Genomic DNA, 13,138 nt, shown 5'->3' on the forward strand with positions numbered 1-13,138 from the left:
TTCCCTCTTTCTTTTAATACCACTTTATTAATTAGAGCAGTCTACATGTAAGAGCTTTAAGAAAAAAAAAAAAAACAAAAAAAACCCAACAACTTTCTTCTCACGGTGCTGACTCCAGTGTGTATCTGGTGAAAAGAATGAGATCAGTTAAAACTGAAAATCTTATGGAAATAAAAATTCTCTCTCTTTTCCAGTTTATGACTCTTATTCGAGCTTCTGTAGGCTGAAGGAAACGTGCTGTTCAAGTGCAAATATTTAGTAAATGACAAGCTATGCTGTCATTTCCTCAGTGGCCTATTAGACAAGCCTTATCCAGATCTGTAGTCATGAAGTGGTTAATCATTCAGACCCATCTACAGGAAAACCAAAATCACACAGCCACCCGTAGCCTTCAGCAGTGGGGTACTGCAGGCTTGTTACTCTGAAGGAACATCTGGGCAGGTGTTCAAGCTCCTGTCACTTTGGTCCAGCCATTACTCTGCTTTGCCCATCATGCCCATCACTCTGGGACCTGGCACACACCAGCGCTAATTAAACAACAGAACAACAAGCTTTGCGTTTGACTTGTTCTACAGACCTTCATTCTATTACTTCATTACAGACCAAACCAAGAAAATTAATGCAATTAAAAGACAACAGGCTGTTGAAGACAAGAAGATGCTGCATTATCAATCTACCGATTATTTTAATGCCAGCGAAACTCAGAGTAAACTCTACTGAAGACATCCTCAAGTTCCCAACACGTCTTCTAAAGGGAGTCTACAGGAAAGACGGGGAGAAATTCTTCAGTAGGGCCTGTTGTGATATGATGAGGGGTAATGGTTTCAAAACAGAGGGAGGCAGATTTAGATTGGATATTAGGAAAAAATTTTTTACAAGGAGGGTGGTAGAGCACTGGGCCCAGGTTGCCCAGAGAGGTGGTTGATGCCCCATCCCTGGAAACGTTCAAGGCCAGGTTGGCCGGGGCTCTGAGCAACCTGATCTGGTTGGAGATGTCCCTGCTCCTGGCAGGGGGGTTGGACTGGGTGGGCTTTAATGGCCCCTTCCCACCCAAACCATTCTGTGGTTCTATGATTCTAAGGATCAGCTCTGAGGAGAGGACTCAGCTTACCAATTCTATCTGAAGTGTATTAATTCAATATCAGCCTCCAAAACTTCAGAAGGGAACCAAATTAACCCCCCAAAGTAAACGTATATTCTTAAACCCCATGGAGGGAACAGACCTACACAGTGCCAATTACAGATCTTTATAATTGCCTAATTATGGGACCCTGACACAGATGTTTCTGAGTCCCTTACGTGCAAGAGCTGTGGCTTTAAGTGAGCTCCACCGTGCTGATTTTGGCACTTCTTTCCCTTTGGATTCTGCTGCAGTTTTACGTTCATCAAGGACTGAAGTTGGGAAAACATAGGCACTCCCTTACATACGAAGCTTTATAAAGTTGGGATCATGCTCCCTGTTGGCAGGCAGAGGAATAGAGAGACAGAGGAGAATGAAACTGGGAAGGGAAAAAAAACCAAACCAAAACACAAATAACTTTCACTCTTCAGAGCAGGCACGCCTTCTTACTCCAGCTCCCGCTGCCGATCATTCATCCCGCTCCTCTCAGCTCCCTGCCAGTAAAGAGTCAAAATCTCACTCCTATCAAAACATGAGCCACTCCGCTCCTGAGCCATAGACCAGCAAACACACCGGCAGGGACTCGGGAGGATCCTGTTTCTTACCATGGAGTTGCATTTCCACAGTAGAAGTGAAATATCTTTGATTACAACAGAAGCAAGGTCAACGGTGCTTTGAAGCGTCTTATTTTGCATGGCATGCATATTACCTAACTTAACTACAGCCTGGACCTTAACTCCTTCATTCGCAACCAGAGCTGCGTTCAAAGGCGCTACAGGGGAAAGCGCACCAACTTGCGTGATTAATACCATGTGCACAAGTGTGTGTTTGCAAGAGGGATGTACTGTGCCGTGTGGTAGGTACGCACATCCAAGGAGTGTTTGTCCAAGAACTACACGGCCCAGGGAGGAGAGGCAAGTACGCACGAGCCGAGAGCTGCCGCTGCTGGAGAGCTGCGCCGCGGGAGCTGCGCAAACGAAGCGCAGCCCAGCTCCCAAAACGCTTCTGAGCTTTTGCGTAACGCAGATCAATGGGTCAGACTTCTAGTTTCCCAACAGCTTTCCCTGACAAATGCCAGAACAGATATCAGTGAAGTCAAGCAGGGCAGCAATAACATCACTGCCAAGCAGCGTGAAAATTGGCAGAGCCTGGCACCAAGGACCGCCTGTCAGCAGAGACAGGGCATGGCCCGGCACAATGACGAACCCACTTAACAGCGCTGTAAAATTAGCCATTTATGAAAACAAATTGAACACTGCAGCAGAGGGTGACGTAAGGGGAGTTGGCTCCAGACAGAAACAGAAACTCCTGTAGCCTGGATTAGCAGAAGAGCTCCGTTATACCAGGGCTCAAGCGTAGAAGCTGATAACAACTTGGGTCCTACACTAGATTTTTAACAGACACAACAGGCTTCCCCTATGGACACATATCTGGCTCCCATACGACTTGCTGGGACTACTTATATGCCAGCAAGGAGGGGTGGAAGGGGAGCAGCCAACACAGGGAGAGGGTGGGGGGCAGAAAGGAGATGAAGATACGAGGAGGACTCCGAAAAAGAGGTGTCTCCCAGTGAATCCTGCCCTCTCCCTCAGATCTGTACAATCACACAGTTTCCCACTTTACAACTGGGATGGAAGTTGGGGAGAAACTCACTTCTGGCACTGTCAGCAAATTTGCCCCAGTCCCTGACCCCCCCAAACAGCCAGAAGGGCTCCTGATTTCAGTGAGGTCCTACAGATGTACCTTCAACAGCAGAACAGGGCTCCGGAGTCTGTCACATCCCAAAACAGTGAAAATGAGAAAGCCAAGAGTTTTGGCAGCCAGAACCCTTGATTTCCTCATTGAGGGAAGCGTAATCTCTCCCTAAGCTTGCTGCAGGTCTGGGAGGCTGTGGTGTGCGGAGGATACTCCGAGTGAGTTCCTCTTGGACCCCTTCCAGGTGTTTACACACAGAGCCAAACCTGGCTCCCCTTCAAGAGTGCGTGCGAGGCGGGGAGGGGGAGCTTAAAAATAAAATTAAAAAAATCACAAAGTCGTCCTGAGCTCAGCTGCAAGCTCTGCAGTGCTAAACTGGGGCATTTCTTTTCATTTTTCACAGTGGAATGTTATTTCCATGCATAAAATGGGTCAAGTGTTTTATACAGGCAACAATCCAACCTCCCCCATCCAATTAAAGTATTTTACTACAAATGATCTTTGTGTGTGTTTCTCTAGGTTCCCTATTGCGTGAATTAGAGATACTTGCACCCAAGACAGGCACGAGGTCTTAGGTGTTGGAGTAAACACATTAAAGAACACGCCGACTGTGTTTTGCTGCCGATGAAATCCGTGTAAACCCAAATTCTGCCTTTCCTAACTTGAAAGGGAAGCACTTTGAGCCCTGGGGTTTAAGATTGGGAACCAGAAGAGTGGAGTACGTGAAAGCCGAGGGAAATAAAGCAAGCAGTAATCCGTTTCACCTATGAAATCACAAAGCCGCCTGCCCTGCCAAAGGGACCAGCCCATGCCCGGCACCCCCTGCCCACCCCGGCAGCCACACACCCCGCGTCCGCTCCCCACGCGCGAGCGGAGCAGCTGGGACTGGCGAAAGTTAAGGAAACACACTGCTGAGTTCATCTCAGTTTCTGTTTTTCTTCGGACAAAGCAACTTTCTCGGGCGACGACAGTCGCGCAGGTCAGGGATGGGGCAGCGGGGACGGAGAAAATCGCAGGGTGGCCCGGGAGAGGCGAGCTGGGCTGGCGCAGAGCAGCGGTACCAGCGGCACAAGCATCGCTGCCTTCTGGTAGGAAGTGACACCAGTGAAAAGGGAGAGGGGAAATCCTCCCTGTCTCTTTAAGGCAACCTAGGACATGGAAACTTTCTACTTTCAGGGAATCTCCTTGCCAAAAGAGCTGTAAAACATGTCTTCCCCCCACCCCCCAGACCCGTTTCTCCAACTTGTTTTCTTCTTTTTTTTAAGGGCATTTCCATTTTCTATGACTTCCTTCAGAGCAAAGATGGATGTGGCAACATTTATAAGGGTTTGCAACCCTCCGAAAAGTATCCGGTTTCATGACAACTTCGCTGCACTTTATCACTAAAGCGGGGAGAGGGCGGGAGGTGGTGGGAGGGAGGGGGAGCAAACGCGGAGGAAAGGGACCCAAATTCATGATGGGCTCGTAAAATTTAAAGAAGAAAAGTGCAATATTCCTCATTATTGCTCAGCTCAGACAGCTTAGCCTGGTAGCTGCTTTGAGTACTAAATGATTTTACAGGGCTATTTGACCTTACGATCATTTGTGTTACACTTGCCATTGCCGAGGGGAGACAAAAACACTCCCCCCATCCTCTAGCTGCAGCCCCAGCCGAGCGGCGAGAGGCTGGGAACTTTATAAACTCATTTGATTCATTTGAGGTTTCACAATAGCCAAAAGTTCCTTTACAGCTTTTTGGAAACCACATGCTAACATTGCATCCGAAAAGGTAACAGTGAAGTGCACTAAAGAGCTAATAAAACGAGGGAAATCGTACGGGGAGCTCAGATCTGCAAGTCTTTGCAGCCACACACCAGACACATACATTTCTTTTCATTCGTACATCCCAGCCACTTTCAAATGCTCTATTTACAGTTTTCCAATCTCAAAATGAGGTAAAAACTCACCATCAGAGCTCTCTCTCCTATCTGCATCTTAATCCGCACACACAGAAACACAGAGCCTACCCAGGGCACTGCCATTTCCCTACGCGAAACTTTACATAACTTTTCCTGCCAGCACACACTTTCAGACAGTTTGCCGAGCGCCGGGGTCCCACCCCACACGCACATTGGAAAGGCAGCCGAGCGTGTTTACACACGCGTTGGCATCCGCAGGTACGCTGCGGGGCACACACGCGCATGTAACGCACACGCACACACACACACACCGTACACACGCACGCCTACAGCTGCCTGCTCCGCCGGCTCCCGAAGCGTGAAAGGGATGCTGCAGCCGCAGGCGCGACCCAGCCGCCTTACCTGCAATGACAGCCGGAGATCTCTGTCCCCCTTCGGCTTTCAGCCACACTTGCAGAGTGAAGGCGTCGCGGGGCAGCTCGGCATCAGCCTTCAGCCGCAGCTGGTCACCTTGGCCGCTGAAATAGAGCGCCCTGCTCGGGGTGAGGGACTCCTCTTCCTCCCTCACCTCCCGCTGTTGCCTCCTGCGGGGGACGAGCCCAGGCTCCAGCCCAGCGGCCGAGCGCCGGCCCCGGGCTAACCTGGTGGCACAGGTGCCCGGGGCGGCGTCGCGGGGCTGGCGGCCGTGCCTGGCGTCCCTCCGCGCCCTGCGGGAGCGCTCGTCCATCCCACATTCGGGTCCGCTGGCCAGGGCTGTACGGAGGAGCGCGAGAGGCAGCAGCAAACTCCAGAGCTGCATTTCCAATCTTCCCCCCCCTTCTCCCCTGCAAATCCTCCCGATCTGCCAGCTTTGGGCTCCTCCTTGCCTTGACTTTCTTCTCTTGTTCACCCTTCTTGGTATTTGCTCTTTTTATAACCCTTCTCAGTTGCTTTTTCTTTTCTTTTTTTCTTTTTCTCTCTTTCTTTTTCCTGCTTATAGATTTTTTTTTTCTTAAAACAAATAAAAACAAAATAAATCAAAACTCCTTCTTGGTTGAAATGTATTTCTCTCTTCTTCCTCCTCTATCTGTCTTCTTCTCCTCTATTCCTCCACAGCTGGAATTCCTCTCTCTCTTCTTTTCTCTGCTGGATTTTCTTCCCTTTATTTTTTTCTTCTTAAAAAAAAAAAAAAAAAAAAAAACCAAAAAAACAAAACCCACACACACTCTCACACACACAAAACAAAATAAAAAACCAAAACAACCCCCCCCAGCTTTCTCCAAGACTCAGACCCACTGATTTCCCTCCCCCCAAAAGATGCTCTAATCTATTTATTTTTTTGGCCTCCTTTATAACATAAGCCACAACCCCCTCCTTCCCCCCAACCTCCCCCCCCCTCCCTTCTTCTCCACAAAATGAAAGAAAAGAGAAAAAGCCCCTCAGAAGATGAGTAAACAAGAATATGCTAATCTACTCTAGGGTGCTCCACCTTCCCAATTGAATGATTCCCATTAAAACTGCAGGGATCATGACTAATCAATCAGCTTGAAGGAGCAGATAGCTCCAGAGGTTCAAACACTTTTGCTGTTTTCTTTCTCCCCTCTTCTTCCCCTCTCTTCCTCCTTCACCCTATCACTTCCCCCCCCCTTATTTATTTTTTAAAGAAGACAATCAAGATGAATGGATCAATGTGACAAAAATCCTGCACCCCCCTTTTTGCAATCTCCCCAGCTTTCTTTCTCAGTCCAGTCCAAAACACACATTCCTATTTTTTTTTTTCTTGGCAAAACAGAAAGCTATTTCTCCTCTCAGACTCCCCGTTGCACTTTGCTGGTAAACCTTATGCTCCTCTGCAGCACATAAAGAGTCTTGAAACTTGAGTCTCAGATTTTTTTTTTTTAATTGCTTTCTTTCTTTCTCTCTTTTTCACTCTCTCTCTCCCTTCCTAATTCTTTCTTTTCCTCTTATTATTTTCTAAAAGTTATGCAATCAGCCCGGCTCCCCCTTTTGTGGTCCCCCTCAGTGCAGTTGTGTGCAGCTAATCCAAATGTTGCATCAAAGGTCCCCATCGAATCATCAGGAGCTAAAAGGAGAGAAGCTTTTTGAAGAGCATTTGCCTTCCAGAAGCTGTAGCAACGGAGCAAGATTTGGCTTTTGAATGCTCCAGACTCCTGGCTTTTTAAAAAATAATAATTAAAAAAAATAATAATTTTATTGGTGGATTGAGTCAAAAAATCCTCTCTCAATATTGCTAATTTTTCAGTCTAAGGAATTCAGCTCCCCGGTTTCCTTGGCTTAGTTGTAGCCACAGGTAAGGTTCTGGCTGCTTGCTGGTTTGTAGCTCTCTGTTTCTGAGCTGGGACGTTTCTTTTTTTTCCTCCCCTTTTTTTTTTTTTTTAAATATTTTTTTTTCACTCTTGAAAGATCTCAAAAGCTCCCCCTGATGGCAACAAAAAGGATTTTTCTAAGTACTTAGTAAGTGGAAATGACTTTGCAGTAGCACACTCTGAATCCACGGGCCACTATTCCACTCAGCAGAAGTCCAGCAGAGCCAAGTTAAATCGCAAATCCAGTCACAGACCCAGTAACCCACATCATCCTCTTCTTCCATCTCAAAATTAACGATCGCCACACCTTACTCTCCTATAAACTTTTAACAGCAATCACGGAACAGAGTTTTCCTGGGACTGTAACCTTTCTGCTTTGCAGATCACCCTGTCAGTACGAGTTTGTTATGACTACTTACACTCAAAATATACATCACAAAATTAATGAAAGTAAATTTTTCAACAAGAAAGAGTTGTTGTGTTTTTGCAAGGCTTCCAAGAAGTGGTTGGTTTTTTTTTTTTTTTCAGTTTCTTAATAATTTGCAAATACTCAAGAATGTACCGTGGGCATTTTCAGAGAGGTTGGCCATATCCACAAAGTCCCACCAGAAGCGAAGGAGAACCGCAGCAGAGCAGCCCCCCTCTAACCATCCAGCCCTTCCCTCCTCAACAGCTCTACTTACAAGAGCAAAATACTGGCAACATCCCCAAAGTTTTTCATAGAAGACCTCAAAGCAATTAAGCCGCTCAACAACCAAGAGGAAATGGTTAGCTAGGAAACAAACCGCACCACAGCATACACTCCCACAAACGTCCCGAGGAACTCGGAGGGATGCAAAGGAGACACTTCTGCGTACGTGCCTGCTTTGCAGCAACTATTTAAGGTCAGAGCTGAAGTACTGCACTTTACTATTCTAATTTAGCACACAGAGGACAGCGCAAATCAAACAAAAAGAAATTCAAAAATTTAAAGTGAACCTGTTCAACTTCAAATAACATCTAAAGCAGGAAGAGTCCTGCTGCTGGGGACGCTGCTTGACAACTCCCCCAAAGGCCCCAGGAACTTTGCCCGCGTCAAGTCTGGAAAAGCAGGCTCTTTAACTGAAATGATGCGGGTTCCAGTTTGTCCAGTAGAAAAACCTAATTCTGTGAAATCACAATGTTTCTTAGGGACACGATGACTTGGCTGAAATCATCAGAGAAGATTATTGAAACATTTCAATGTGACGGCGCTGCACCATTTCATTTTGAACACATCTGACCTGCTATCTCTTACAACATTACTGGCAGAAGAAAGGGCTTCGCTGTGACCCAAACGCAATGCTTCAACACATCAGACTGCAGTTCCAGTAACAAATCCTGGGGTGCTTCTGCTCCCAAAGGAAAGGGCCAAAGCTCAGCTTTCTGTACTCACAGAAGACAGAAAAGAAAAAAAAAAAGTAGGAAAAGATGGAATTCACCTCTAGAGCACAAATTACATGTTCAATCAGTTTTATTTCTAAGACATAGTAAAAGCATAAAGAAAACGTGATGCATAAACTCTTGAGTCCTGAGTGATAAAGAACAGAGAGTGGAAGAGATGTGACTTTAGGAACAGCAAGTAAATCTGGGATTCCTTAAGTCTGTGGGTCAGATCTAACTTCCCTGACAACAAATGAAATTCTACCCTGCACAGATGGACACTTATTCTCCGCTTAAGCCAGTACTTAAGTGATGTACGGGCCTTCTGGCAGAGGGGTTTCCACCCAAGGAGAATAATCCTCCTGTTGAACTCAAGTGGAGTATTCTCCTAAGGAAAGGGAGCAGGATATTGTCCTGCATTTAGAGGTATTTTCACAAGAAAAAGGGAAAAAGCACCAAACCCTAGATACACATATAGAGACAAGAATTAAAATGGATATTTATGATATTACGCCAAAAAAAAAAAAATTGCATTCAGCTACATGCTGTATGCAGTCATTGTAAGCAGAAATACTCAGCAGGAATCTCAGCCGAAGCTGCCAATAACTCCCAGGTTTAAGACTAGAGCTGAGTGAATAAATCATAACAAATAATGGTTTTGTCAAATTTCGACGTTTTTTTCTCCTATTTGCAAGCAGACTGCAAAAGCTCTCCAGTATGTTTGAGAGTGGACGCCCATTTCTTCCTCATATTTAGTATTTCTCCAAGGCCAATCAGCACACAATTTACTGGAATGTACACATCCTCCCATTTGTTCTGTGTTAATTAGGCAAGGAAGTCACACGGCATTATTTCTGTCTCTCGGGGGGTCGGGTTTAATCACTCTTGATACAGTCAAATTACTCATTTTGCATATGATGGGGAGATTCCACCACTCGAAACTCTCATTGTGAAAATGCAGCGTTGGCTCTTCAAATTACTCACACGAAGGTCAATTAAAAACAATGTTTCTTGAAAGTCAAGCTGAAAAGTCTGCCAGTTACAGTTGAATTGAGGCCCTACTATTTTAGGCAAGTATTTGTACATATTTGTCCTCACTGTGCACAACTCCATCAATCACAGAGAAGCCTGCATGGTTCTTACCCCTCACCGATATCCCAATCAAGTCTCTCTCAACTTGGCTTGGGTCGAGGATCGCTGAGACGCAATCCAACAGCTACTCTGTTCAGAATCAGACAGGACCCAGACGGCAGATTTTAATGCAACGTGTTGGATTCAGGGAATATTTTATGCAATCAACAATGGTATGATAGGAATCATGCTGCCTCCACAGAATAGCGAGGAATGAAACCCAAAGAGCCGAGAATAGCTTCAAAGAAACGGGGATTTGGGCATTCTGGGTTGTGAATCCCATCAAGTCCAGCACCTCTTGGGAGACGGAGCCACTTGCCTGGTGACAGGATGGTGAGACAGGGTTGCGTTAGGTGGAACACGACTACAGCTCCTCACGAGCCTGAGAAAACACAGAAATGCTAATAACTGAAAAACCAACAATAAAAAAAATGCCAAACATGTTCAGTCCTGGAAAAGATTTAACAGAACACCTAATTTGGACTCAGTGTAAATTCGTCAGTTTTTTTACATGTTTTCTCTATCTGTTCTTCCTCCTCCTATTTTAAAAAGGACGGACAATTAAAAGCCTGTGTGCTGCCTTGACTGTCGCGCTCCATACCAGTACCAATCCTGATTTTAGGCGTCCTTTATAACCATTGCCTGCACGCTCACAAATCCATACAACCACGATAACGTGAGCAGAACGCAGAGCACCAGGACCACGCTGCCTTTACTACTGGACAAGAGACTCTTCCACTGCTGCTCCCCTGTCGTCCCCTATGTAAAACAGACGCGATGTTAATTTACATCAATAAAACAGCTTCATGTCAATTTGAAATACACCATTTAATCCAGAAAAGTTTACTGAGCAATTAAGGATTGCAATAAATGACAATCAAGACTAAACACATAATTGATGACTTTATGAAGGTATCGGTAATTTTATAAGGTAATTTGCAGGCAGTGGCTATAAATTCCTGTTTAAACCTGGCATATCACTCTTTTTTGCCCTGCAGAGAGCTGTATCTGCTAACAATGCTGATGCCTGTTCCCCTGGAATTCGGTTACTTTATCCTTCAAATTTCCCCCATGAAATATCGTATTTCCAGAAAAGTTACATATTCTCTGTATTTTTTTCACCACATTCTTGAAATACATTCTTGGGGGTGGGGCAGTAACCTCTATGCTACAACATTGCGCCGGGAGCAAGACGACACTGGAGATGATGTAAGCAATGGGGCACGTTCTTCCTCTTCAATTAAACCATGCAAATGCTGATTAATTCCATTTTAACTTGGACTCTATACTGTAATTCTGGGTGCTTGTGATAGACAACCCAGATTAAATGCTTGCTCAGGTGTGAGGACGAGAACAACCACGGACCTCACCTACGTGGTGGTGCCCAGTCACCTCTCCAAGGTGACGTCCCTGCGACCCAAGATGTACACGGCTTACATGAGCCACCTCAGTGGGTTCCATGGGGCGGTTTTGGGGCCAGGCCCTTTACCCCTCACCTCTGCAGAGCCACATCCCCACACTGGAGAGCACCACACAGGCAGAGGAGGCAGGTTCCTAAACCAGCAGACTGATGGGGGCAGCAAAATCACAGCCTAAAGCAAGAGACACTGAGAGGAGGGAGGACCTCCTGGGTCTCAGCAAGTGCCCAGCACCCTGCCCAGCCAGGCCCACACCAGGAGGGTGGCCGAGGGGCTCCCCTGTGCGCCCTTGGCAGGAGCGAGCCCCCTCCCCAGGCCCTCCTGGCATTGCCCCGGTAACGACAGCCCTGCTGGGAGACACTTGCCCCTTTTGGACAGGTTAAAAACCCCAGCAAGAACACAGAACCTATTACCCCGCTTCCTCCTCTCATTTAAGGAGACTGAAATTATGCCTATTTTAAAAGTCTGTTTGCCAGAAATTTAAGATCCTTAGATGAAAATAGGATGCTGAAACCCAGAACCACAGAACAGAACTTTTATAGCTTCTGCACTTCTTCCCCAATTAGGATTTTCTGAGGGGCCAAGAGAAGGAACTATCAAATGTTGCTCCTGAAAAAAAAAGCTAAAACCCAGGAGAGTGCCTGAGGAGATACTCTGGTTTTCCAGAATGCAAGATGTGTTATGGCGTTCCCAAACCATCTCACCCAAAGGTTATACGTCTGGGGTTGGGCCAGGTGCTGGGGGAAGAGAATTGGACCTGGCTGGGAAGAAAAGGGGAACAAGACAAGCACTCAGCTGACCAGGAAGGGGAAAAAGTCCTCATGATTTCCATCTCCTAGCGATTTGCAAATACTTGCAGTTGGTTTATGACCTGCAGGACGACTGCACAGGGCCATTGCTTTATTCACCCCTGAGCGTTTTCAGTTTGTCCGGGCTGCCTCGCTGCAGTCTGGAACTCAAGAGAGCTGCATCCACGACAGGACCCACAAACTCACCCTGACACCTGCTGAGGCCGCCTCAAATCCATCTCCAGGATGCACAGGGGTCAGGGTCCCAAACAGCCAAGACCAAATTGGGAGGGTGACAGGGGAGGAGAAAAGACTGTTTCACTGAACCGAAGACTTACTGGACAGCACCAGACAGCCCAACAACTCTAAGACAGAAAAGACAGGGGCTCGGTTGTTACCCAGGGGTCCCCTGCCTTTGTAAACACACGGTACATTAGCAGCTATGTTCCCCCTGGGGAGGCATGTATCCCCAGCACAAAACACACCACTGCAGTTGCTGTTAATTACTCACCACCCCTTGGCAAGTCTCAGTCGACGGGTCAAGGACTGGATGAGCTCTGGAGCCTAAACTGTCCTCTCAGACCTACTAATGTTTTCCCCACAAGATAAATAGCGCGGATGGGTGCAGAGAGGAGAGGGGGGGCTGTCTTGGAAAAGCACATGGGGCCTTTGTGGGCTGGGTGCCTGCTCAGAAGATACATGGGAGGTCATCAGTCTTCCAGTGCTCTGCTCCAGCATCTTCTTCTAGCCATACATCACCTATACACATTAAAGAGGGAGAGGTCATTACCAGCTGTCCTGGAGGAGGAAGGCAGCAGAAGCAGCGGGGCGGCTCTCCAGCCCCACACGCCACAGTGGGCTCGCTCGGGCAGGGTGGCATCGTCCGCTGGAGGAGAGGTGGGTCCAGGAGGTGGGGAGGGAGAACAAGCTGCTCTCTCAGCTCCCTCAATGTGGTACTAAATCAAAGAGCCACACGAGCTACTCTGAAAGCCAGAAGGGAAGTCTGGCACTGGCTTGTAGGTATGCTTGGGGAGAGACAAGGAGCAGGACTCAGACAGATGGAAATACGTGGCTCAGGAATAATCTGGAAATTCAAACAGATCAGGCCATGTTCTGGTATTCACAGGCACCATCTACCAGAAAGTTTAACATACCCAAATATTTTTCCTAAACTACATTTCTGCTCCAATGCCAGTACTAACAGGATTAACAAGAGAAACCTGTCGAGTCTTGCTATTGAAGAAGATAATCAAGCAAATGATAAACAAATTGATCAAGAGAAAGACAGTGTGTCATTCTGCAGCAAGAAAGCCAAAAGACAGAATTCAGAGGAAAAGCTTCTCTCTGCATTTGAGAGCTATTCCCAGAGAAACGGGATTTC

General features: G+C 46.7%; 1 protein-coding gene across 2 annotated transcripts in view; it reads right to left on the reverse strand.

Moving 5' to 3' along the window:
- The window catches only part of PAPPA (pappalysin 1), a 181,167-nt gene extending 175,280 nt beyond the window's left edge, over positions 1–5,887 (reverse strand). For both annotated transcript variants that reach the window (XM_086763700.1, XM_086763699.1), the window contains exon 1: positions 5,116–5,887. In XM_086763700.1, coding sequence (XP_086619826.1) covers positions 5,116–5,512 — 397 coding nt within the window. In that variant the 5' untranslated portion in view covers positions 5,513–5,887. The remainder of the gene's footprint in view (positions 1–5,115) is intronic.
- Between the last annotated feature and the right edge of the window lie 7,251 nt (positions 5,888–13,138).

This window comes from Chlamydotis macqueenii, chromosome 20 (genome assembly GCF_036417535.1).
Source record: "Chlamydotis macqueenii isolate bChlMac1 chromosome 20, bChlMac1.mat, whole genome shotgun sequence".
Lineage (NCBI taxonomy): Eukaryota > Metazoa > Chordata > Aves > Otidiformes > Otididae > Chlamydotis > Chlamydotis macqueenii.